The sequence below is a fragment of the Rhododendron vialii genome, chromosome 6a (assembly GCF_030253575.1).
Source record: "Rhododendron vialii isolate Sample 1 chromosome 6a, ASM3025357v1".
Lineage (NCBI taxonomy): Eukaryota > Viridiplantae > Streptophyta > Magnoliopsida > Ericales > Ericaceae > Rhododendron > Rhododendron vialii.
In genome coordinates, this window is record NC_080562.1 from 22,260,186 (window position 1) to 22,286,673 (window position 26,488).

General features: G+C 39.0%; 1 protein-coding gene and 1 non-coding gene across 3 annotated transcripts in view; one reads left to right on the forward strand and one right to left on the reverse strand.

Annotated features, from left to right (window-relative positions):
- Positions 1-254: 254 nt before the first annotated feature.
- Positions 255-26,488, reverse strand: part of LOC131328800 (protein PSK SIMULATOR 1) — a 28,020-nt gene continuing 1,786 nt past the window's right edge. The window contains exons 3-13 of one of the 2 annotated variants that reach the window (XM_058361707.1): positions 16,266-16,591; positions 16,077-16,169; positions 15,893-15,983; positions 10,547-10,640; positions 5,530-5,627; positions 5,217-5,286; positions 4,510-4,604; positions 2,826-2,942; positions 2,613-2,689; positions 1,886-1,930; positions 255-1,198 (exon numbers count right to left, since the gene is read on the reverse strand). In XM_058361707.1, coding sequence (XP_058217690.1) covers positions 670-1,198; positions 1,886-1,930; positions 2,613-2,689; positions 2,826-2,942; positions 4,510-4,604; positions 5,217-5,286; positions 5,530-5,627; positions 10,547-10,640; positions 15,893-15,983; positions 16,077-16,169; positions 16,266-16,591 — 1,635 coding nt within the window. In that variant the 3' untranslated portion in view covers positions 255-669. The remainder of the gene's footprint in view (positions 1,199-1,885; positions 1,931-2,612; positions 2,690-2,825; positions 2,943-4,509; positions 4,605-5,216; positions 5,287-5,529; positions 5,628-10,546; positions 10,641-15,892; positions 15,984-16,076; positions 16,170-16,265; positions 16,592-26,488) is intronic. The other variant, XM_058361708.1, reaches the window with a different exon arrangement.
- On the forward strand, positions 8,638-8,745 carry LOC131331602 (small nucleolar RNA snoR100). The gene has a single exon (XR_009201416.1). It is a non-coding gene; the product is annotated as a small nucleolar RNA snoR100 (small nucleolar RNA).

A 26,488-nucleotide genomic window follows, 5' to 3' on the forward strand; every position in this document is an offset into this window, starting at 1 on the left:
CTATATATTTGCAGGTAAACTTTGCAGATAACTCCGGGATATTTTTGGCCATCTGAAATAGAAGACAAAACTGATGGAAGTACCGGAGAATACTCGAGCCCAGAGATGCAATTGCCATGAAACAGAATTTCGTATCCAAGGAAAATAAGCTTAAAGTTTCAAGATTCATTATTGTCATTCAGATTCTCCATGGTGCTCAACCTGATGCTCCTCCTTGTAGATTGTGAAATAGCAAAAATGAACTCGGTTTATCATCGAAGAGAAGAAACAGAACCATAACTATTAATTATTCAAAGATTGCAGAGCATTCTGTACATACATACAGCGGAAATGAAGACAACTCGCTCGACACCCATTACCCAATCGATCTCTCAACTATCAATATGCCATCGGATTACACATATCCACCCGGTGATCAATTTGGAAAAATCACATGCAAAACACTGGGAAAAGCCTTACATCTCTTGTCACCGTCAAACAAATCTCACATGGCATCAGATCTCCCTTGCAACCAAGTTAAAGAACCCCCACATGAAAAACAAGTCCACAAAACACAGAATAAACCAGAAATGCAGTAAGCACAACACTGCATTCATCTTAAACGAGTCCGGACCCCATTCAGTGGTTTATTATGTGCCAGTAGACTTGTTGCATAAGTGTTAGACACCATCACTTGCTCAACACTCTTCGAATCGTGTCCACACGATCAATGACATCCAAGGCTTTGATACGGTCAATATCAAAATCAATGATAGGTACCGATGATGGCCTTCTGATGGGGAAAGGATCCTTCTTCCTTTCACTAATCGGTGAGTGGCTACTACTCTTACTCAAACGGTGATGCTTGCTTAACCTGATTTTGGAAGTATCGAATTCTTGACTCTTGCTTATTCCAGGTGTCAGTTTCCTCTTACTTACATCCTTAAGCATCTCTTGATCTTCCACAGATAGCGTGGGCGATGAAGAGCTTGATTTATGAGTGGATAATTGAATTGTCTTCTGATTTGGGGATCGAATTGGGGATTTAACAGGTGACCTGATCCCGCCACCGGTGGCAGCTCTTGATTGGCTAACAAGATGGTGGAGCCAAACCACCAATTCCAGGATATAATCTTCAGCTTTGTCCTTATCGGCATGATGTAGGGTTTCGATTCGGATCAAGTCGGACTGCCCAGCTGGCTTCTTGCTCGCGTCAGACCTGAAGAAATTTAAATAGGCTTTACTAAAAAGGGGCAACAGTCCACAATTCAAGCTCCGTTTGTATCAACGTAAGATACTTTATGTCAGAAAACAATTTTTTTGGTAAAACTTCCACGTGTAAAATAAGTAGGTTTCCTGTATTTTCGGGTGTTTGGTTACAAACTTCAAAATTACATTTATCGAAAACATGTACAAGCCATTCATTTCACTTTCAAGAAAAAAAGGAAAAATTGCATTGAACATTGCAACGGAAATGTTTGGTAAGAGAAAGCGGAATTATAAAACCCAGCTCTCGAGAGTGTTAAGTGATGGCTAGATTGATTCGGATCCCGTTTCTGAGATAGGGGACAAGGATATTTCGATACAAATTGAAGTGCCACTAACAGGACTACCCAATTCATCATCAGATCATTCAAATAGAACCACACACCTAGATATTAATGGCTAGACAATAATTACGACTTATCATGACAATGGGGAATACAAGGCTTGTATCAAGAAGTCAGGGTGAGAGTGAGGTCTCATGAATGTTATGGACAATGACTCGCAGATTCGGGTCCGTAATATATTTTCTTTAACTTTCTGCACATCCACACACTAAAATACAGAATTCTTTTTTGACCAAAATATCAGGGCCAAAAAAAGTGGAGCCTAAGAGTAAACATCCAGCAAATCGCACACTTACCCAGTATTTGCCCATTCTCCAACCCAGCCAAAGCCATGATGAGCTCTGGTATCGATCAATTTGTGGGGAAAAAACACAAGGATTAGTGGTCATTATACGTAGATACGGGAATGCAAACAACAATTGTGAATAAAAAAGAAGGATCATGATGGGCAAACAAGAAAAAGGCTCTGGTTACCAACTTTTACTGTTCCTACCGTTCCCAAACCAGCTACAAAGTATGGAGTAACTCTGTAATTTTACATAAAATGCAAATTGAGATAATCATGGTGTATCCTTACCTTCAGCAGGAGTGGCTCAAGGATTTTTGCTCAGCGTTGACAAAAACATTAACAAAAATTTTCAATACAAACTTTTATATTAAATAAACATATTTATTATGGTTGAAAATTTATTGGGCATAGTTTATTTTGTTTTGTTGAGCTATATTATCCACTCACTCATAAAATTTAAGTGAATTTTCATTTGCTTCAGCTACATATGAGCAATTTAGTGCGGACAATATCAAAGAAAAATTAGATTATATGTACAAAATATAAGATTTTAGTGCATTTTTTTAGTCCAGCGCTTAAACCACTCAAACACTAGTGGCACCTCCCCTGCTCTTCAAGGGATGAATAACACGCATGATGGAACTCTACCAGGAAAGGGAACCGAGGAAATCAAAAAATTGGAACCAGAGGTTTAGAGTCCAAAAGAAGTAGTATGTGAAAGCGGATAGTTTTACTTGGTTGTGTTTGTGGCAATGGGAACAAGCCAGTGCAATGTTTTCTCCATTTCAGCTTTGATTTGGGGAACAGTGAGCTGAAATAAACCAGAAAGGGTAACAATGGAGGGGGAAAAAACTGCAAATTAAGCGGGAGAAGGGCACAAAGACAAGGAAAGACAACTAATTACTTATAAATAAATAAAAAGGTTGGACAGTAAAAAGAATAAGTACCTCTTCCTTGAGCTGAAACATCATCAACTTGGAGCGCAAAGCCGACTTTATACTAGGAGGGAGTCCTTGATATAGTGTATCCCTTGTATTTTGCGGGACGGAACTTGATCGGGTTACCTGAAAGCATCAAACGTTATGCCCAGGGAAAACCCTCAGGCTAGTGATTTAACAAGAAGCATAGTTCTGCGTCTCCGCACTCGAGAGAGGAAATGTCAGTGCTTGTTTCCCAGTACCGACACGTTAAATCCGTGAGGCATTACAAAAAGTCTCTAAACACAGTCATACTAATTACAACTGCATAAAGAAGGTGTAAGCTTAGAAATACTGTATAAGCAAAAGCTTAGAGCTTGTTATTTGTAAAATTATTTCTAAATTTAAAAGATGGCACAAAATTTTGTAAAAGTTCCTCTAAGCTTAGAAATGTGTGAATACACTAGTATGTAACTAAAAATCATTCACTGCAACAAGCAAAAGCTGTGTCTATTATTCAATTCTACTCCATACACTAAACTTCACGAAACATACATATATGATATGCTAATTTTGCGATGGGCGCCGGTCATATCTCTTCCTCTCTCACGTAGTTTATCTATAAGCTATCAAATAGGTACTCTCTCACTTTAAATAAAAGGTTGACATGCTGAGACAGAGGGCGATAGAGAGCTTTGTAGATTAACATGGAGCGAGAGTGAAGAAACTTACCTTGGCGGGCAAAAAAAGCATATGCCACGCATGAAATGCGTGAGAAAAATAATGCTCGCATTAAATGCCTAAGACAAGTGCAAAATAGACACCTTAGACCAACGGCGCACACATGTGGAGGGTGATGCAAAACTTTGAAAATCTTGAGGCGCTTTTGGAATGCCTCATTATATCAATGCAAGACTCAAGGCAAGCATCAACTATGCATTTTAAAACATAGCCATTCTTACTCAGCATGGGGGTTTGGAATTTGGATTGTCAGCTGATTTTTGTGTAGGAAGATGAAAAAATATATATCTGAAAAGCAATTGCTAAAATATCCAACCACGCACTCAATGCCAAATTGTACAGGCATCTGTGCGTATCACTTTCTCGGTTTATTGCGACATAGTAACAAATGAAACAGTACTCAAAGTAGGTCAACATCTTTGTGTGTGGTTAAGAGATTGTCGTCAGACTAATGAGTGTCCACATGATTTCATTCAGGTAACTACTAGCGCTGAGATGGATGATGTAAATTAGGCAGTTCATTCCTTCTAATAGGTGTCTCAGCTTGCACGTGTGAAGTCTTTTATACCCTCTGATGCCCAAAGTGATACAGCGATGAGATATGAAAGAAAATAATAGTAGACAAAAGCAAAATGGGAACACGACAGCTAGCGGTTTCAGGATCTTAAAATACAATCGGTGAGTCAAAATGATGCCATAAAATCATCAAGTGATCTCTCCGTCTCTACATGATTGCTTTTGTCAAAGAGTACAAGGACATACAATATCCTCTCTTTTCCCTTCTCATTCAAACTTGGAGACATAGAACATTATAAAAATATGGTTTCAAGAGAGAATCTGACCCTAAACGTCATAGAACATGTAATGACAACCTTAGATGCTCACAATTACCACGAGGTACAAAGGTATTACACCGATAACGACTGATAACAAAAGTATGAAAAAGCAACCCCCAACCAAATAACAAACTCACAATTGTATCAATTTGGGAAATTATATTTGCGTAATGCAATGCAAGACCCGCAGATCCCAATTTCTGGCCATAGTTTTTGACTGGCTTATCTCCAGCTGAAAAGATAACCAAGAACAAAAAGTAAAACATGAGATAGCACCAAATGAATGAACTCAAAGATACCAATATATAGACACAATTTTGCAGCAAACAATAGTTGACAAGTTTTATAATTTCCCCGAAAAAGAATCAGCAATTTCCCTGAGTTTGGTGTAGATTCCAAAGAATTAAAGTCTCACTCCTTCACCAAGTTTACAGACAACCTAATCAATCACCTGTAGAACGCGTATTCCAAAGAGATGATTTAAACAAAACATAGATTGCCCAAACTTCATCACTAAGATGGTGTTAAATTGCACTAAAACCCCTTTTGGAAATTACCCTGTGAAGTTTATTTTGTTCTTTTGGGCCAATACTGAAACATATGTGCTTCAGAATTATCAACCAACGTTGATTCAAATGTCCAGTTTTTTTTATCCCCGTTCCAATCTGGAAGAGCCAAAGGTTGCAAATGTCTTATGGAAGTGGCTCAATAAAAAATAAAAATAAAAAAAGCTTCCATGAATCTCTTTTGTTCTTAGTCTTCTGACCATACCATCACCATCTGGATTGAGCAAATCAGGCTTCAGATAAACATTGAGGAAGAAGTTTAAGCTTTGAATTCATACCGGCACTACCAAAAGCATCATGGATTTCCAAGTGGAAAAAATGGACGATGTCTACAAGTTTCTCCATTACCTAAAAAACAATAGATGCAATCAATAAGGGATCGCTAAATTTAACTTCGGAAATTTCTACCCATTAAGATCCCATTAGAACAAAAAAGTCAAAAAGCATAATCACCATGCAACTACGGAGCATGTACTACATAAGATAATTCAGTGAACAAAAGTACAATTTGAAACCAGCCGAATATCTAGAAACTTCAAAATAAGATAAGTACATTAACTACCCTAGCCATAAATAGTGCTGAATTGATACCTCTTCCAAAATCCTGGACCAAAGTGATTTCTTTTTCAAACTTTTCACATGCTTCCTTTGGCTCTTCAACTCGGCCCTTAATATTGCAAGGGTGTCTCCTACATGTTGTGAATGTTTGAACAATCAAAACAAGTTACAAGCATGTACTAACAAACATATTATGAGAATAGAAATATCAAGGAATACGTACCTGCCCTTTGTACCCTCCGCCCGTCACTCAAAAAGAAATATCAAGGAATAGACAGACACAAAAGTAGAATAGTAACATATACTAAACAGTAAAACCAAGTAGGATTTACAAAGCTTACATCCAAGGTGACCACGTTAAAGGGGACTAATCTGGGCAAAGTTTTAATCGACTACACAGGACAGATCACTAGGATCAATGAAAGAGCCACGTCCTCAAGTTTTTGGAAATTTTAATTTGGACTTCATTGAAATATGTTTTCAAATTCTCTCTAAAATTCCCCAAGCCTCTTTTTCATATTGATATTTCAAGCAAACCCTTGCAAGTTAGTCCTTCAGAATTATTTTGTTTAGCAGAAACCTTCCATACTTTTTTTTCACTTTCCTACTCTCTTCTTTGCAACCACTGCATCCTTGCGTTGGTATTTCGTATATCTAAGAGTCGAGCAACTCATCTCTAAAAATAGAGGATATGTGGATATGCATCCAAATTTGGATATGGATACACGACTACTGACTTAATCTTGTATGTAATTATTCTTAATACACGTTTATTTTAGAAGATACAAACACCCAAATTTTCATATGCTCCCAAAACATAGAGTTGAACATTACTAGAAAGCCATAAAATTCATGACAAGCAGTAAAATAATGAAGTTGCAATGTCATAGATTTACTAAGCCATAATGCACATGGACTCATGTTATCCATAGATTCGGTTCCAAAAATACCAAAAAGAATTACTCCCTCTATCCTAGTATGTTTGTCTACTTTTTGACTTTTTCCACGAAATGTTTGTCTATTTTGAAAGACTAATGGATCAAAAGCTACACAATTCCCTTTTAGCACCTCATTATTTGAGTTGAAATAATCTTTTTTCAAAATTTGGAGGGTAACATTTGGAAAAATGATCATTTAGAAGGTGTTATGATTATAAACCAAACCAAACCAAACCGAGTCTTATTTCCCAATCACTTGCACGCCAACAAACTGTCCCATAAAGCATCGCTGGTCTGATGGCAGTTTCATAGAATTTTTCCTTCAATTTTATGGGTACCCTCTTGTCACACAGTACACCAGTAGCGCTCCTCCACTTGAGCCACCCCACTTGGATCCTATGGGTCGCATCATCGGCAATCTCTCCATCTCTACTAATAATAGAGCCTAAGTACCTAAAATGATCACTCTTAGGCATCTCCTGGTCTTGGATCATCACTCTTTTTTCGTGCGCACTGCTGGTACCACTAAACTTGCACACCATATACTGAGTTTTACTCCTACTTATCCGAAAACCCTTTGACTCTAATGCTTCCCTTAAAAAGTTCTACATAGATTCAGGAACATGAATCAAGCCAAAATTCATACATGTTTATTGGTACTAAGACTTATGTAACATAGGTTAGGCTCTCTCTCTCTCTCTTCCAATAAATATACAATATCATATCCGTATATACACCTTTGTCGTGTTAAGATGGTCATTTCGCAAAAACTGTAAGATCCATGCAACGTAGTATTATACCAATTCTGGTCCCACTCGGTGCTATTTAAATTAACAAAAATTTAAAATATCGTACTCTTTCAAGTGAAAAAAGAAGCTTTCTGCATCACATTTGGGGTGTGTTCTAATTTATGGTTTCCCCTTCTCCATCAGTTTTCCAATGAACCGACACCTAGGTCGCCATATCCGTATTGGACAGGACGAGGACACAATACCACGGGACACGCCACATGGTGTATAGACTAAATTATAGTATCTTTTATGGTGGGACGTGTTGGGGACATGCCTGAGACAAGGGGACAAAGCATATCTGTTGTAAATCTTAAAAGCTTTTCCACGTGTAAATGTTTGTAACTTCAAAAGTATTGGGCCACAATAAACTTCCCTCGTCCCATATTGCCAGTCTACTACTCCATATTGGAGTGTTCCAAAATATTAGTCTTCGCAGAAAAGTTAAAGAAAAAAGTGTTCAAACTTTAGTTGTTACTTTATTCTTAATTCTTATCATCCAAGTCTTGTGTCATTTCTCACTCAAACTAACTTACTTTAAGTGGTTACTTTAGTCTTAATTCTTCTCTTCCTAATCTTATGTTATTTCTTACTGAAACTTTGGGGAAGGTGGGGAGATACTTTTTAAAAGATAGAAAAGCTTACTAATCTTGAGGCCCGATTAGTCCCCTACTAGTCGGCCCTAGGCACCCCTCTTTTGCCCAACTAGCGCCTAGCGACTATTAGTACATTGACACAAACATACGTTACAGAGAGTGAAAGAGAGGGAGAGACGTTCCACCTCTTCTTGAACTCCACACACACATTCTCTCTCTACATATGCATACAGCATCGCATGCCTATACATGTGGATAATACCTTCCCCCTATTTTTATTCCCAAAAGTAGATAAAATACGAACCAAAAAAAGAAAGCTAGATTTTATTATACCTCCTCTGATGACAACTGGAAGTCCCAAGTAAAGTAAGCTCACAGTGGTGAATAAGTCCAGAAAACAAAACAAGCAAAAAACCAGAAGAGAGAGAAGAAAGAGGCTTGATTAGGAGGAGACCTAGTTTGTCACGTTTTTCTTGTTCGCCCCAGATTCAAAAAGGATAACAAACCTATACCTTACCTACTTACTCGTAGAACCAACGCTCAAAATTGCTACCAATAAAAGGCCTCTCTCTCCTTTCGTGTGTAAATGCGTTCAAATGTTCAACGGCCCGAAAAGTTTGCACGACCTTTACCGTCATACGATTAAATCTTAGCTTTTGTTTATCACCACATGTTCCTGAAGTACTTATACTAATCTCTGACAACCTCCTTTTCCACCGCTCCCTCTCTACTATTCCAAAACCAACCTTACACAGTCTGACAAGAAATAGGAAAACAGAGCAGCTGCTGCATGCTGTGCATACCGATGCTCTGGACTATCAATGAAGGAAGCATGGTAATGTGCACATAAATTTATTTGGGTCTCTAGGCCTGCTCTCTCTGATGCCATTTGGCTTTGATTTGGGGGCATGATTTTACAACAAAACGTCCTTGTAGCTCCTTGGTTCTTGGAGGTTTATGGGGGTCACTGTTTTAGTGGTATTCTGAGAGCAGCCACTTTGTGCATATATTGTCAAAGGTTAGGTCAGTCTCCAATAATTCCCCGCTCATACTCCCAATGATTGGGGACTAGATGGGTTATGTTATGTTGTTGTTGGCAGCTGCTGCATCATCTCAATTGTTTCAACTTTGGTAAAAAAAAAAAAGTGAGAAAACTGGTTGAGTTTGGAAAATCAAAAAAAAAAAATTATTTAACAAAAAAAAAATTTATTTTTGCTTGGTCACCTTAGTAAGGTATTTTATTTATATATATATCGGGCGGTTCCGGAGACCCTTAAAACAACCCCTCCAAGTTCCCGATCGAATTTCGATGATCCGAGCCGCTCAATGTAATCAGAACATGATTTTAAAGGTACTCGTGAGAAATCAACAAAAAAATGACCAGGAAGGGCTTCATCCGAACAGTTTTTTATTGAACTTTATTGAACGGTTCAATAAAAAACTGCTCAAATCAAGCCCTTCCCGGTTTTTTTTTTTTTTGCCAATTTCTCGCGAGCACCCTTAAAATCACGTTCTAAACACATTGAGTAGCTCGGATCATCAAAATTTGATCGGGAACTATGAGATTAAGATTTGGAAGGTTTTTTTAAAGGTCTCCGGAACCGCCCTGTGTTTGTGTGTGTGTGTGTGTGTGTGTGTGTGTGTGTATTATGTCATATGTATTTGTTAATAGTATCCTTTGAAATTGTTTACTCAGAGGAGAATAAAATCTTTATGAAAACCGAAAGCAAAAAATACTACTCCACAACAAAGTGGGAAAGAAACCATTTTGATTTATATTTCTCGTAAACTTTTTTCTTTATATTTTAAATTAACCAATCACTTTCCAATTTCCACATTGTCATTCTCATAGTGTTCCCCTTTTAGGATACTTCTAGTATTCCCACAAACTTTAAAGTGTAACTATACATACTGTACCATAGAGCAACTCCAAGGGAACTCTGATTTAAACCTTCATAGTAAAACACGCGCAGCAACCGTGGATCATTTTGATTTGGCCACCACTGTCTCTAGAGGTTCCTTCTCTCCTATTAGCCGTGGTGGTCGGGAGACTGGCCATGGCGACTGTGGTTTTGGTCATGATTCTAGTCGAGGTGATCAAGATGGACGTGGCCGAGGCCATATTCATTGACAGTGCACTTATTGTAATAGTGATAATCATACTATTGGGATCTTCATGGTCACACGTCTGCCTATCAGGTTACTGTTTCTAAGGATGATGGACAGAAGTTGCCTACCTCTTCTGCCTCCAGTTTAAGGGGAGTTTAGTGGTATGGGTATTAATAACTAGTAGTGAGAGAGGGTACAAGAGTCATTGTACTATTTTTGTCTCTTTCACTATAAATACAATGCGTGTGTTAGGGTTTAGATTACCCTAAACACTTTAATGATCTCTCTAATAACATAACCAAAAAAACACATCATCCAATCCTTCTATTTTTGACAATGGAAGTTATTTGGAATATTTGCTTGCATGAACAATACAGGAAGATGGTTCCTATCCTCTTTCGCATATTACTGAGTAACCATTCATTTGCCCTCCTTTTGCTTAGGTTAGTTACAAAGGTCATGTGCATAGACTCTATCTTAGCATTCACTTACTAGTCCTGATTTGAATTCTCAATTGAAATAAACAACAGGCAGTCATGTTGAATTAAATCAGTAAAAACAAGTGGACATAAACTTGATTAATTAGAAGGAAGTTTTCTGGAATCACAAGCACAATTACCTCTTTGAGCAGCATTTGAGTTATCCTCTTCCTGAAGCTTGCGCCGATAATCTTGTTCAAATCTGTCCAAGGCATGTAGCTCATGATACAGTTCCTGCAACCAATAGAAACTCAATCTCCCCATTTTTGCCAAACAATAAGTTATCATGTTCTTGTCGCTTCCAGAGTTGCAGGAATCTGTTTATCAGATGTTGCTACCAAGTGGACAGTGGTGAGTCAATGGGATTAAGAGGATTAAGTCAGACTCAACAGGCTTGTGATAGTATTTTCTTATTTTCATTGTCTTAAGAAAAAATGTGAAACACGTATCCTGGTGATGATCAAGGCTAAAATAACTAGTACCCACAAATCATCTATGGTTATTTGGATACTAATATATCAGTCAGATTAGCTGGACTCAATGTTTCTACACCATTTCACATTTTTACTTTCTCCAAACAACAATACAGGCCACACCTTGTTTGCATGACACGATATACTCGGAATTGGACCGCCACATTTCCTGTGCTGAAAGCAAATATTTTCCAAAGTAGATGACTTTAATCATGTCCTTGAATGAAAAACGAAAATATTGTACCATCTCTCAAAATCTACAGCTATAAATTATTTTCCAACATGAATTCTTAAAGTCAGTTTTTATACCTGATGTTGACTATAACTATTCTCATTCTTTGGATTCATGGTCTACAAATTAGGATTTGATACATGATAAAGTTCTCAAGTTGACAACTTTGGGCTCAGTATATAAGTTCCAAGAAAAAACAAGTATTACAATTCACGTTTTCGAATTACTCTCCGATTGCCCCATTTTGAGCATTTTCCTAACTACAAGGGATATACATTAGTAGGTTATATCTGTAAGCCTCCTGAGTCATTAGCATTCTAGGCTGGTGCTGTAAGAACTGTTCCCTGTCATTACAGCCAATTCAGTAGTCCAATCATGATTACTTGACATTCCTTTCTAGTTTGCTTTTGCAATTTTTGAATAGAATAATGTCCTTGGAATTTTGTGGTGATCATTATACTCCCAAGCCAAGGAAGAATATCTCAATATGGCATGTGTTATTTCACTATAAAGATTAGGAGATTCATTATGGACCCATGTCTAACCATTTTTATGCTCTTAATGGAGTTGATGATATCAACACAAAGCAAGCCTTCATAAATACCATTCCAGGTGTAAGGATGGAACATGTAGCAGTCTGAAGATCGGGATGATGGATGGATCTTCCTTCTGTTTGATATAAAGAACGTATTTGGTAAAACTTTCCTCAAAGTTCTCCAAGGTTCTGTTTGGTGGATGCTATATGGGAGTAGAAGAGACTTGAAAGATCACTTTAGATACAGAGGATGGGAATTAGCAAAAGTTTTCAAGAGATTAAAGCTCTACCCATAAAGATAGTCTATTTAAGGGCTACTGTAACTGAGAGTAGGAGTAATGGAAGAGAAGAGGACAATGAAGATGACAAACCAAAGATTCATGGGGAGATGGATGGCAAGGTGACTTCTCTGCATCAATTGGTAGGTTGGAGGACTTTGAACTACTTAAAAAGGAAGGTGAGTTAGGTTCTGGACGACCGCACCTAGTAATCCTTAAAAAAAATCTCATGAGGAAGTAGTTTATGTACATTCTTCGCATTGTTCTAAAAGTCGCGAGGCACTAGTCGGGCGGAAGAGGGGCGCCTAGAGGCCGACTAGCCGGCATCTAGGCCGATTTTTATCTAGGTGTTGGAGCCCTGCCTAGCACCTAACTAGTCGGCCGCCTAGACCGGTTTTTAGAACAGAGATTCTTCGTAGATAATGTTCTCTGTACACATTTTCTATACATAGGATTGTCAAAGTATTTGTATCATTGAAGAGGCACAAAAATTATTCCCAACCTAGTTTCACCAACATGATGATGCTAGGATTCCTTTTCTGTAAGACCTGTGGTAGGGAGAACAACGTCCCAAGGATTTGTAACTTCCTCCAAATCTCTAGTCACTTCAGAATCACCCAATATATATGCTCTGGTCCAATTTAATCCTGCCCTTAGAGACTCAATCAATTTACAAACCTCCTGATTCTAGCCATTTATTATAGTTTACCAGAATATTATCAATCAATCTCTCCTCTTCTCTTCTTTTCTCTTATTCTTCTTCAATATATTCCTTCTTATTCTATCTTCTGGATCTACATCACCTACTGCCAGAAAATTTTGCACAGCAAAGCACAAGAAAGAGAGCCAAAATCCCTTCCAGATTCAATGTTCTACCAATGGTTCACCATTAGTCGGTAGGAAGAGGGGCGCCTAGGCCGACTAATCGGCGCCAACATCTTAGTCGGCTTTACTATTGTTTCAATAAATATTTCCCCTCCAAATTTAGGAAATGACATAAGATGAGAATGAAATGAATTAAGAATAAAGCAACAAATAAAAAGCAACACCTAGAATATATTTTTTGACAGTAATACATATTCACTCGCTCAACACTCGTTCAAAACATCCACTCGTTCTTCCCTCGCTAGGGAAAGAAAAGGGATAGATGACTGAAAATCCCGCATAGAGATCGCAACTGTAGTCAGAGTAGGAGTTCCCATCCATCATCTCCGTCTGTTAGCCATTTTAGGGCCTTGGTATGTATCATGTATATATCACACCTTTTGTTATGTTTAACTACTAACACTTAACACCCTATACTTTTCACTATTACACATTTAACCCAAAATACTTCTAATTTTCAAAATATTACAAAATATACTCTGCCGACAAATCGCCGCCTAGCCAATTAATGTAAAAACGCATACTCCCTCCGTCCCATTTTGTTTTTCCATTACTCCTTTTGTTTCTTTTGTGTCTATTGCCTATATCTTTCAATGTGGATCTTGAAAAATATACAATATAGGTCTTATTTGATATATTTCAATTTGTTCTATGATACAAAGTTGTCAAAACCATGAAAAACATTATAGGATGAAAGATATAGGCAATAGACACAAAAGAGACAAAAAGTATAATGAACAAACAAAATGGGACGGAGGGAATTATTACCACCTACACCCAAAAATCTAGGCATTGGGGGTCCGCCTAGTGAGTAGGCAACTTGTAGAACACAGTTCAGATTACATAGAATCTGGCCAAGGTTGGGGGACATGGGTTAAGACGAGCCCAAGCCTTTGCATTGAAGAATTTGCCAGTCTTCTTTCCCAATACAGGCACGAGGCAAGCTTTTGCAAAAGAGAACAAAACACAAGTTTCAAGCCTGCCAGAAAGTAATTTGAAGTCATGCCTTTTAGCCATCAATTCATTTGATGTGATTGGATTTCTTCACTTGATCATAACTCGAGGAAGCCTTTTGTGACCAAAACCCCAATTCATATGAGCTAATAAAACAATATTTTCCACGTGCTCTGCTCGCTTTAAAACTAAATTAGGAATGGAATGTACGGGTACCTTCATAGATGAAACCATGGACAAGTAGTTGTTTTCTGCAGAAACCAAAATAGAGGGGGGGGGGAATACAAACTGAACCCAAAACAATAAATAGATAACGGCCTTTTGCAAAGAATCTATGACTAACAATTGCCATACTGAAGCTAATTTCTTATAAAGCGCAATCTCTAGCATGCCAAATACTTGGCCGAAAGGTTCAAAAATTGTAGTAATTAACCAGTTAGGGGCAAAGAATTCCAGCATATTGCAAACAGGTTGCACCAAGAAAAACCTTTAAGGGTAGTGACTACCCAGGTATGAAGGAAAGCGGTTTTGGAGGAGGGTGGAAAGCATAGGAGTGATAAGAGATATTGGATTTTTGATGAAGTGAGATATTCTCCAGCGATTAGGTTAAGAAAGGGATTAGACACGGGCGTTAATAGAGGGACACTGGAAAAATAGTGACATATCTGGATGTTGGTCTGGGATATTATTGCTGGTGCGCTGATACCTTCTCACATGCAGCCGCTGGCAACAATTCAACATGCTGGAATATAAAAATGCTTTTTGTCTACCATAAGAGGTGGTCAGCTACTAGGGTGGTCTGCAAACTTGCTTCATAAGTGACGAGTGGCATATCTGCACTTTTCTAGTCTACGATTGCATGCATTTACATCCATTCTTGCTTTAACAAAGTGATGGCATTGGGAAGTCGAACAATTCCCTTGTATGATTGGTTTATCCTATTTTCTGTGATTTTATTGGCCATTGTTATTATTGCAGGGCTTTAGCAAGTCGGGTCAACTGTTTTAAGGCTATTAAGGAAAACCCCAGATTTGGGACACAAAGGTTTGAGACAGTCATAGTATTTTGGCAACAACTTTCTACTCCAAAAGGGATTGACATATGAGTCAGTGCATTATAACAAGAAGTATACAACTTTGGATTTCATGTTACTGGTGAATAAAACAATTTCTACGCCAAAAAAGAGTTGGAGTCAGACTGCAGTTGCAAAAGTAGGAATTAGCAGATCCGATTGGGCTTTTTTGTCCCTGTTTTGCACCTTTGTTTTACAAGTCGGAGAAAGGATGAGAGTTTCACCTAGAAATGGGGAGAAAAACAAAAAGATAAAAGCAGCAAAGAGGTGCACAGAGTATTGGCAGTTCAATGACTTGTTTCTCTTCATCAATTTTCTTTCCAAGGATGGTTGGCAACTTAGCACTTCATTTAAAAAAAAACTTAGCACTACGTTTATGGATATCCCTATTTCAATCTCTGAGTACCTAATCGTCTAGCCAGGGCTAGAGATGAGATATATCAATATTATCATTGAGATGAGATTAGATGAGATATATCAATATTATCATTGAGATGAGATTATCAGTGCGTTTTGTCAGGTTTTGATAATTGACCATTTTGTATCAACTTTGGTTTCAAAAAATACATGACTTCTGATTTCCTTGTGTACCAAATCCATGAGCTCCCCTGTAAAATGTCCATGGTGCAAACCTCTCATCAGCCGATACATTCAATCGGCTTCACACATGGATCTATCCTTTAACCTTATTGTCGTAATGATGACGTAAGTACATTACATCGCTAGGTGAACTCTTGAAACCCCAGCACTTTTCTCCGATTAAATCCCAATATTCCTATGTATCTCACAAAAAGTTCGTTCACAACTATTCTGTGGCTCCTTTTCCTAGTGCAAAATAATCAAACAGTTCAATTTGCTCTCTCGCATGAGACAACAGTTCAACGTACGTTTTTTTCTTTCATGAAGGATTGAACTCAGACTCACGAAAATTATTACTCGCTATAGACTCCGCTTGGTTTAGACCATCAAAGTCGTAGCAAGTTCGGAAAGGAAATGAATCGCACAAAACAACTTAGAAGAATCAGCTTTCTTAATAAAATGGTGAAGAACTACTCACGGCAGTATACTGGACCAAGGTCATCAATTGTTGCATCACAGTTTCTGCTTCTTCTTGCAGTTGCTTTTGGGGTACAAGTTCTGAGCCCAGCCTAAAGATGACAACAGAAAGAACCAGAGACAATGAGAGAACTCTTTGAGATGTCAAAGAAAGGAGCAAACTAAAGAATATTAGCTAGAATTACTTCTCAAAGTAACGGTCCAAGTTGTGCCACTGAGGATCTTTACAACGATTTCCAAAACGGACCACTTCCCCAGAGAAAACTTTCAATTCATCCCTGTACAATATTTAAAAGCCAATTATTTTATGCTTCTGAAATAACAAGAAAAGCTTAAGCACCTATGCGGGATTAAAGCGATTGTGCAGTATCAACCTCTTGTCAGCCGCAGCAATTCTAAGGAGTTCATCCATATCTTTCGATATCAAACGCTGCACGCCTTCTGAAGGAAGCACCACCTCCTTCAAATGTCTAATGCTTTCCTTTGAAAGAGATTGCATAAGGTTCGCACCCTTAACAATTGTGTTCGCTACTTCAAAAGCCAATATTGAGATTTTATTTCCCTTTGTGGTTACTCCCGAAACAAAACCACCACTGAGGCTCAAATTCGTCATGCTACTACCAAGTGTATCCAGAACTTCTACTGCCTTTCCAAGCCCAGCAGTACCTGCTCTGCCCAAAAGCGAACTGACTTCTGAAACCTGTGATGCAAAAACATACAGATCAAAAGTATATTCTGACCAGAAGGCGACAAGCTTTATTTTTTGGAAAAGATAGTCCATCAAAGATCACATGTGCACAATAACATGCAGAAAGCATCATCCATAACTAGTTCGCAGGAACAATGGTAACCTATGGAAGACAGTAGATTCATGCACACAGTGTTGATACATATTGAGAGTGGAGACAGTAGAAAAGTTCCTGATAAACGCAGCAGCAACAAGTGACTGACAATAAGTACTAATGAGTGATGACGAAGAAAAGGCACCAAAGAGCAATGAAAGGAACACCCTGCAATTTAACGCTATGCATTATGAAGTAATGTTTACATGACTTCATTTATAGTCAATTATTGGGGCCTTCGAAGACACATATTTATGAACATGTCAAATCATGTTACAGTTCACAATGGAATATCCAATATGGGCCCCCACAGTATAAAGCAACTTCCACTAGCTTACAGGAATAGACTCTTATCTACATTAAACTGTTAACTAGCTCTGCCCAAAGCCTCCCGAAGCCTGGCTCTGAAACCATATCAACTGTCTAGTAGTACCAATGGATCTAACAGATTCACAGTGTTGGCTAAATTCGAAACCTTTGTTTGGATAATTAGTGATCAAATATGGTACAAGAGCAGGAAATAGACAATGAGTACGAACCTCACTCCAAACCCCATAATTAAAAACTCACAATATTCGCATGTGTTGAACAGCTTATAGAGAAATTCTAGCGACAGTTGAGGGACCTGTTTAAAAAAAAAGAGCAGCAACTCTTCTTTTAACAGCTCAAGTTTTTAGATAAGCCAGTGATTGACAATTTAACTTATCATCTAAGGAAATACTGAGGAGACATTTTGAGGAGGAAACTGCTTAGATTTAACATATATGATTATTATAAGAAACAAAATTAAGTAGTTCACCTTAGAATTTTCAAATATAGGAAAATAGTCCAAGTGATCTCACATCTTCATGCCTCAACACATAATGGGACCCATTTTGGACCTTCTAAACTGATATACCATATTATGGAGTCATAACTCATCCTTCTAGACTAATTGCTGATGATTCCAACTCAAATTTAAGTTGCATAATTTTTGGAATTCTTGGGTGGCTAATAGTATGCTGAAGATGCTATTGCCTCTTCATGTATCATCTCCAATATGTCTAGAAGTTTCCACTTCCCAGTGATCAAATTCTATACTAAAGGAGTCCTTATTTTAGGAGAGCCTGTTCAAGCACATGACGGATCTCACAGTGCATCAAGGCATGCCATCAGGACTTCATGGCCTTCAGTGGTCTAGAATAATTTGTTTTAATAAGTGAGACAACAATTCGTCAAAAAGTGGAGAAACCAAATAAAGAATCAAAAACAGAATATAAATCCCTTTCTATCTAGAAGCATAAATGATTCCACCAATAACTAACAAAGAAGACAAGGAAAAAGTATCACCAATACAAAAGATGCGTAGACCAACCTTGCTCCTTTTAAGAAAAACATTGAACTCTCTACAGGTAAGGAGATATTGACCAGAAAAAGAAATAAAAGAACACCTAAGGAGCTTTCTTGCTCCTCTTTTTCCATATGCACCACATATAGAACTGCCACCACCCAAGCATTGATAGTTGCCCCATGGACAACCCAAGCCAAGTGGAAAATAACTCCTCAACTGAACATGGCCCCTCTACCACAAAATCGCCAAAACAAAGCTCCTGGTCAACACCTCTCTAGCAATAGGACATGCAAAATTAGATGGTTCGCACTTTCACTCTATCTGAGGCACATATAACACCAATCAAGCAGATTGACATCCTTGCACAAATCTATTTTGTGTTGTTTGTTGGGCTATCATTTTCACTGACAAGAATAATAGATAACTGAGCACACATATCCTCTATGGAATAATTCCAGACCAAGCACCAAGCCAAAAATGAAACCTCCATTGGTTCTCCATAACTAACGCACGCTTTTCCACCAAAACATCATTAATTTCCTCCAATCTCCAAATAAAATTCATCCCAATGCAGCCCAACTCATGAAAAGAGTGAAGTGAAGATTGGTAATTATTAGCATTACACCATGAGTCCTTTATAAAAGCATTGATATAGTTCTTATTTGTAGATGTTTAAGGCTCCGGGATAGCTATTAGCTTTAAGTAGCTACATATTCGTAGTACTATGTCAAGTAGAGTTAGTTTCTACAATGATTATTCATCTATTAAGTATTGTAAGGCCTATAAAACAGCTTCATAGAAAGAAAATAGAGACTTGAATGGACTCTCTCTCCCTCTCTGCATATATATCTGACATAAAAATGGGGAGTTTGAGTGCCTCTTTCGAGGCATTGATTCCTAAGAAAGGAAGGAAACATGATTTCGGGTGCTGGTTAATCGATGTAGGCTTAGGTTTAGATCTGGTTCGTTGCTCAGGGACATATCCTTGTTCACAGGTGCTCCTGCACAGGTAACACCCACCGTTAGTGCCTCACCGGCCGGAGTCGACCGGGAAGGCACTCCAATGGTTAAGTCTCTGTTAGGGTTTGTACTTCACCCTTATATAGAGCTCCAAGACTTGCCCTCCAAGTTAGCATGACCTCAGCACGCATGGTAACCGCCTCGGCTAACGTCACATGACGTATAGAGCCAGTCGGTTTGAGGCACGTGGGTGAGCTGTCCTCAAAGAATCACACGGGTTTTTGCAATACCGTCAACAAGGCGTGTCAGCCAGTTCATGCAGTCCAGTTTAAATGTTCAGTCTGGCACAGCGATCCGGCACCACCCAATGTGGTCCGAGCCATTGGGCCCAGACCCTGGCTTGGTCCAGCCCAATGACATAGGCTGTTAAACCTGATCAGGCCCAATGTTTGGCCCACTACACATGACGTCAAGGATTTTAGACCCATTACCTCACACAGGCGGCCTTGTAAGGTCCTAGCCAATGCCTATGTTTCCAGGCTTAAGGGACTAGTGGGAGATCATGTCAAAGTCTCATAATAAAATTTTCGCAGATAGACAGATTATGTGCGCATTGTTGGTTGGTGATGAGAATGTGAATTCAACTGTGAGAAACAGGACCCCTGGAGTTATCTTCAAATTGGACACTGTGAGGTGAATAACCATGTCCACTAGAATTTTCTGCACTAATTGATGGCTAGGATGGGCTTGGAATTGGAATGAAAGAAATGGATTAGAATCATTAAATTTCCGTATCTCTTCATCTATATTGGTGAACGGGAAGGCAGCAGGTTTCTTTCACTGGTGATCCTTTGTCTTCTTTTTCTCGGTTTATTTTGGTAACAGATAGTTCTGAGTCAAATCATTCAGAAGGTGATGTGGGAGGCTGTATGGAAGGCTAAGTACATGGGAGAGTGGATGATTAGTTTAGAGATGTCACCCATTTACTTTATGCTGACGGTACCATTACTTTTTGCAGCGGATACCATTACTTTTTGCAGCGCAGATTGGCAGATATGACTCGAATGGGCAACCTCAATTGTGTTTTTCTGTGGTTTGAGGTTCCTGTCTCGGACTGAGTTTTGGCAAATTCCAAATGAAGCCAATTGGCTAAACATAAAACCCCCTAGCATCAATTTATGTTTGAAAGGTTGGAACTCTCCTACCGCTTAATTTGTGGTCGTCGCTTCGTCCTCTTACACAACCACAACAGTGTAGGATTCAATTGCACAAAGGTTATGAAGAGTGGAAAGGCTATCATCAACTAAAGGTTCGTAGACTCGCACTTATTAAGGGCCAAAATATTTCATGTTTCTCTTTGCAATTGCGGTCTAAGCGACAAATTGTTTGGAGAAGTTGGTGACAAAAATTTTCCAGGGTAACAGAAAGAAAGAAATTAGTATTATTTAGTGGAGCAGAATCCAAACCCCCTATCAAAAAATGGGGTTTTAAGTATGGAGAAATTGAAGATCATTAATCAAGCATTATATAGAAACTAGAAAGTGGCTCTGGAGGTACACGTGTGAGAGGGACAATATGGATGCATCTCAAGAAGTTAGTTTATCATATGGGTTAAGCCTTCGGAAAGACATCATGAAGGGATGGAAAGACTTTGCAGGGGATGCTACTTGAGTGGCAGGGCAAAGCTAACTGATGAAATTATGGTCCAATGTCCGGAGCGGGGTTGATAAAAACTGAGCATATCTTTTTCAGCCATCTATTCTTCAGCAGATAAAGGTGTTGCGATGTCGGATAGATTGCGAAGCGATGGGGATACTGTGGTGCGGGACATTCTTCTATACAGGGAGCTTAAAGATGAAAATGGGAGAGCTGTTGGCAGTTGCAGAGCCACGTGGTGGGGCGGTGGGGTAGGTGCCAACCCCAATTTAGAACCAATTTTTATCTACACTAATGTAATATGATTAGGCACCTATCGATATTCAGGCAACTTTATGTTTTACCCAAATAATGCAAAGGAGTTTTAAAAAATATAAACCATTGGGATGTAACAATAATATCTCAATGGCTATCATTTGAAGACCACGAGAGAGTTGGACCAATCTCTTATTTATTTTTACATAATACAAATCCTACGGAAAAATTTAATTATTTTGGATATACACGTAATCTTACCATCCGCACTCCTACAAATAACATGCAACAACACAAGTAGAATCCCATAAAACGGCACCACTTCCGAATTCAACTCCTAGCTCTGCCTCTGACTATTGGCTCTTTGAGAAATGTTTGAAAAGGATGCCAGTCTTGGCTTAGGTGATGACTCTTCGAGACTACTTCCTTCATATTCTTTCAAAGTGAAGCCCCTTTCTCAAGCTTCAAATAATGGGCATCAACGAACTTTTCCTTGTGTTGTTATTTGGGCAACTAAGGCTCCTACCAAAGTTGTTTCCCTCGTTTGTTGTGTTTCCAAGGGAAGATTATCACCAACATGATCCTTACAAAGCAAATGCTTGTGAATTGGTGTTGTATGTGTAAACATGATGTTCAATCGGTTAACCACCTTCTTGTTCATTCCCTCCCCCCCCCCCCCCCCCATGTAGCCTGGTAGCCTTAATCCTTCGCCATCATGGTTTAGCTTGGCAAGGGCACAAACAAAAGGTGTGATGGATTTCCTTCAAGGTTAGCGAGGCAAGGTGGCGAGCAAGTGACAGATTTTATGGTCAATGGCTCCATTATATTTGATGTGGCATATTTGGAGGCAAAAGGAATCATAGACATTTGACACCACTAAAAGTTCTTTATATAAGCCAAAGCGCCATTTATGGATGGGAGAAGCGAATTACCTCAACCAATTTCTAGATGTTATAGACTTTTTATACACAGGAGGAATTCTCTTGGTGCACTTTATTGTATACACAATTTATTTTTACCAAAAAAATGCCACTTTCCATTTTATCATCTCTCATATTTGTCTCCTATCTCCTCACTCCACTTATTTCCCTCCATCTCCTATTATCTCCTCTACATTCCTCCTCTTCTCAAAATATCATGTCTCACTAGACTGCTAGATCAAGCTGCAAAAATGAATGAGAACATGTTCATTTCTAAAATGCATCCTACTTGAAAACGGGGTCGAAATAGGATTGGGTACAACACCAACCCCGAAGATCTGGGATACCATATAACAAACGAGAAGCCTCTCGTGGCATGCTCTCAGTTGGGAAAAGAACTGTATTTTTGTAAACGGAGTTTTATGCCACATATTTGTTTCCCTGACAAATTCTTGTTTGCAAGGGTTAAGTTTGGGGAAAATGGGTTGGTTTAACCCACGTTACCATTAGCACAAAAACAAACATGTGTTTCTCACAAATTTTGTACTGGTTTGATGACATGGCGAGAATGTATTGGTTTGGAGAAAAGTGGGGGTTTTCACCAAAGGAAAAATGGGCATGTACATAATAAGAGACCCCTCAACTAAAAGCTTCTCCCCGACTGATCGGAAGAGAGAGTAGAGGAGATGTCAAATGACAACTTTAGACCAGTTTTGGGAGTACATGGATAGGTTCCATGAATTCGTAATTGAGCGCATACGGCTGAGAAATAAACTCGATAGCCAAACTGACCCTCATAAGAGGCTATGGCTTCTTAACGACGTTGAAGCGGCGGAACGTCAAGTCCAAGAATGGTCGGCCAAAGAAGCCGATGAATGCCAGCTAGAGTGTCTAGTGTAAGGCAAGTTGAAGCCATTAGAAAGCTTTGCAGCTTGTACAGCTTCAAGGGTGCAGTCTTCATCGTACAATCTGAGCAGGCAGCTACATGCACCCTTTTCTGAAATAGAAAATGCGCCCGGAGAAATTGGTTACGGTCACCATGAGCTGACTGTCGGCTTCGCCTATCGTCCACCAGACAGCAACGATTCAGATTCGCATGCGGATTGACCAGGTACTCCCTTCTACATCATTTATATTACACTTGGAACATTTATATTCTTTGCTAGAGAGTTTGAGAGGGAGAGAGCAACCAAAGGAAGTCTTGTTGCTTCTCTTCCTCTTCAGTCAAAATAGGGGAGTCCAACCCCTGTCAAGATCACTTTCCGCCTTCACCCCTCACCCCCCACCACAAAACCAATCCTTCCTCACTTCCATATACGGCACAGCACCTCCCAACCTATTTGTACCTCCATTGTCAAACAAAAGCTTCACCAGCGGATAATTGCCGATGCTGCCGCCAAACCCCATAAACCACCACCATTACCACCTCCCATTCCATCCACTTCACCCATCACCCTCTAAGATATAATTCTGCCCCCAACCTACTCTTATTTCACCACAAAAATCCCCCATTAGCTCAAACATGTATGCAATAATATTTCACAATTTTCACACAGAGAAGTTCCTCTATCTTTTTTAGAGTTTTTTAGCATAGTTACATTCATTATTTCAGAAAACTACTTCATTACGCAACTTTTGGCACAAGACCCATAGGAAAATATTGAGAACTAAATTTGTAGCAATTTTCCGATTTTTTAGAACTCATTGGCCGGTTGCGTGCCTAGTCTTCGGATTTGGATCGTGACACCATGATCTCTTGGAAGTATATTTTTTTATTTATTATTATTACCGGGGCCAACTTTCGCCTTGGAAGTGAGTGGTGCTCTAACGATTTAATATTTTATCTTTCAAACGCACTTTGGTGTATTCCACAAGTAAAGTTTTTTTACTTAGACTTTATTTGGTCAAATTAAAATCTAAGCATTGGAAAATTATATTACTGACTTTTCTACTACTAAGAACCAAATCCATAGTGTACAAGTCCTACAAATCCACAGCGTCTAGTTGGCTTCTTTGGCCGACCATTCTTGGACCTAACGTACCGCCAGTTCAAAGTCATTAAGAAACCGCAGCCTCTTATGAGGGTCAGTTTGGCTATCAAGTTCATTTCTCAGCTGCATGCACTCAACTAGGGATTCACGGAACCTATCCATGTACTCACAAAACTATCTGAAGTTTTCATTTGACCCCCCTCCCTCTCTTCCGATCGTTCGGTGAGTTATGGACACGTCTGAAGCTTTTAGTTGAGGGTCTCTTATTATGTACACGTCTTTTTCTCCTTTGGTGGAAACCCTCACCTTTTTCCTCCAAACCAATCCATTCTCACCACGTCATCAAACCAGCACAAAATTTGGGAGAAACATGCCTTGTTTTTGTGCTAGTGGTAACCCGGATTAAACCAACCCAATTTCCCCAAACTTAACCCTTCCAAAGTTTGAAGAATTAGGTTAAAAAACCCATTCCCATTATCATATCGCTGCACAAGAATTTTTTAGGGAAACAAATATGTATGGCAAAAAACCCCATTTACAAAAATACAGTTGAATAATATATCCTCCCGAGCCTCTCCCGAACACCATGCGCAGTGAGTGCAGTGCGCACTCCCACTCTGCTCTCCCCCATCTCTCTCTGAAGCTTCACTTTCAGATCATTGTTTCTCTCTTGATTTCACTTTCATATTGTGTACTTGCTCAAATCTCTCCCCCTCTCCCTCTATCAGCTCCTTAAATAACACAGTAACCTCCTCACCCCCTCTTTAACACTCCCTCTAACTAACCAAAAACCTAGGGTTCCAATTCCTTTGCTCTCCTTCACCTACAATACATACATTCACATTGACCCTACATACTAGGGGTGAGCAAGGATCTGACAGACCTGACTAACCCGACCCGGTCCCACCCAACCCAGAGGTCAACGATCAGTTTCTTTCAAAGTAGCGGTCGGTTGTGGGTGGAAAGATTGAGTTTTTCTCGGGTTTTGGTCGAGTCGCGGGTTGAGCCCATTCAAACCCGTTAAACCCGAACCAACCGATAACTAGTTACTATACATCTTCTGTACATTTGAGGTCAATTGCTAACTAGCCAGTACGCATGCTACCCAACTTTATACATGGCAAGAGCTTATTGGTGTAGGAGACCACAACTTATCTTTCAATTGGAATTTTTTCTTGGAACTCTAAATTTTCACTTCACACGTCACATTCACTCACTATCCCCTCTGAGAGTCTCCCTTTCCATAGTCTACCATATACTACTGATTTCTAAGATATCAAAACATCTACCAAGGGTCTCTCTCCTCTCTCTTTCTCTGTCAAAACTTCTTTCCCCTTCGTCGTCAACAAAGCTATACGGAAGAAATAGGTTGCCAAACCGCTTGGTAGAGTTTGTGTTGATGCTCTCGATCTCCATTTTTTTCTCTTTTCTTCTTTGTTGAAATCTATCGAATAGTTAGGTGTGGTACTGAGATTCTGTTGCTGAGTCGGTTTCGACTGACACCGATTACATCAACGATGAATGGTAACAGTGGATTGCGGTTGAGAATGAACAATTTGAGCAGATTTGGGGAGTCGACGTTGAATCGGGACATGTCAATGGATGAATCCACGGTTGCGGAGCAGAGTGGTGGCGGCGGCAGTTGGAGGAAGTAGCAGAGGGAGGCAAATTCGGAGGATGAGTCATCGAAGCTCGTTTCCACCAGTAGTGGTAATGATTTGGGGCCACTACTTTTTTAGGGGAACAAATATAGTGGTCTTTTTCTTTTATTATGTTATTATTACTGTTCTTCGCTTTCCAGTCCAATGTCCATATACTGAATCTATCTTATTTTGAATAAATTTAAGGTCACTACCCCTCAACTTCTCAAACAATAAATTACACACATAAGTTATCAAATACACATTTTTTTAATTAAAAGTATAAAGAAAATACTGATATTGTCTTATTAACAAAAATCAACAAATATCTTCCCTTCACAGCTCTCTTTACTTCAACATATACTAATTTATTTTTCCATTCCATCCATCACCCTCAGTTAGATACTCAAGATGAATACTATTTAATGAATTTTTGACTCTTCCTCTTTACTTTCCACAATTACAAATAGGCTACGCACATGTAATTTGTCAATGGAGAGAGTTAAATGGGTCTTCTAGAAACACCCTTCTTCTTCCTTTCACCCAATCTTCCTTCCTTCAGATAAAAGCTGAAAGCATTAGTAGTTTCAATTACTCACACAAATGGTTGGCTCCTCTTTGTCTTCTCTTCTTTGCCTCTTCATGTCTCCATTTCCCTATTTTTGGGAAGACACTAGATTTGCAATATATTTCTTTTGCTCTCATGAAGACATGCATTTACCCCTTCTTTGTCAATCTATTTCTTACTGCTTATATTGTTGTTGCTTCCAAGACCAGTAACAGACTAGTTTTTGCTCCACCCAAGACCAGTAACAGATTAGTTTTTGCTCCACCCATATTGCTTAGCTTGGTTTTCTAAATTTTTTTAAATACACTTTTGTCGTGCGTTCAGTTCTGGTACATGTCCATGGTGTACAAATTATTCTCATTGGATATGCTTGAGATGTGAGTGGTATAAAGCTAGAGATTAGTTGACTTAGAGCTTCGAATATGTACAATGATG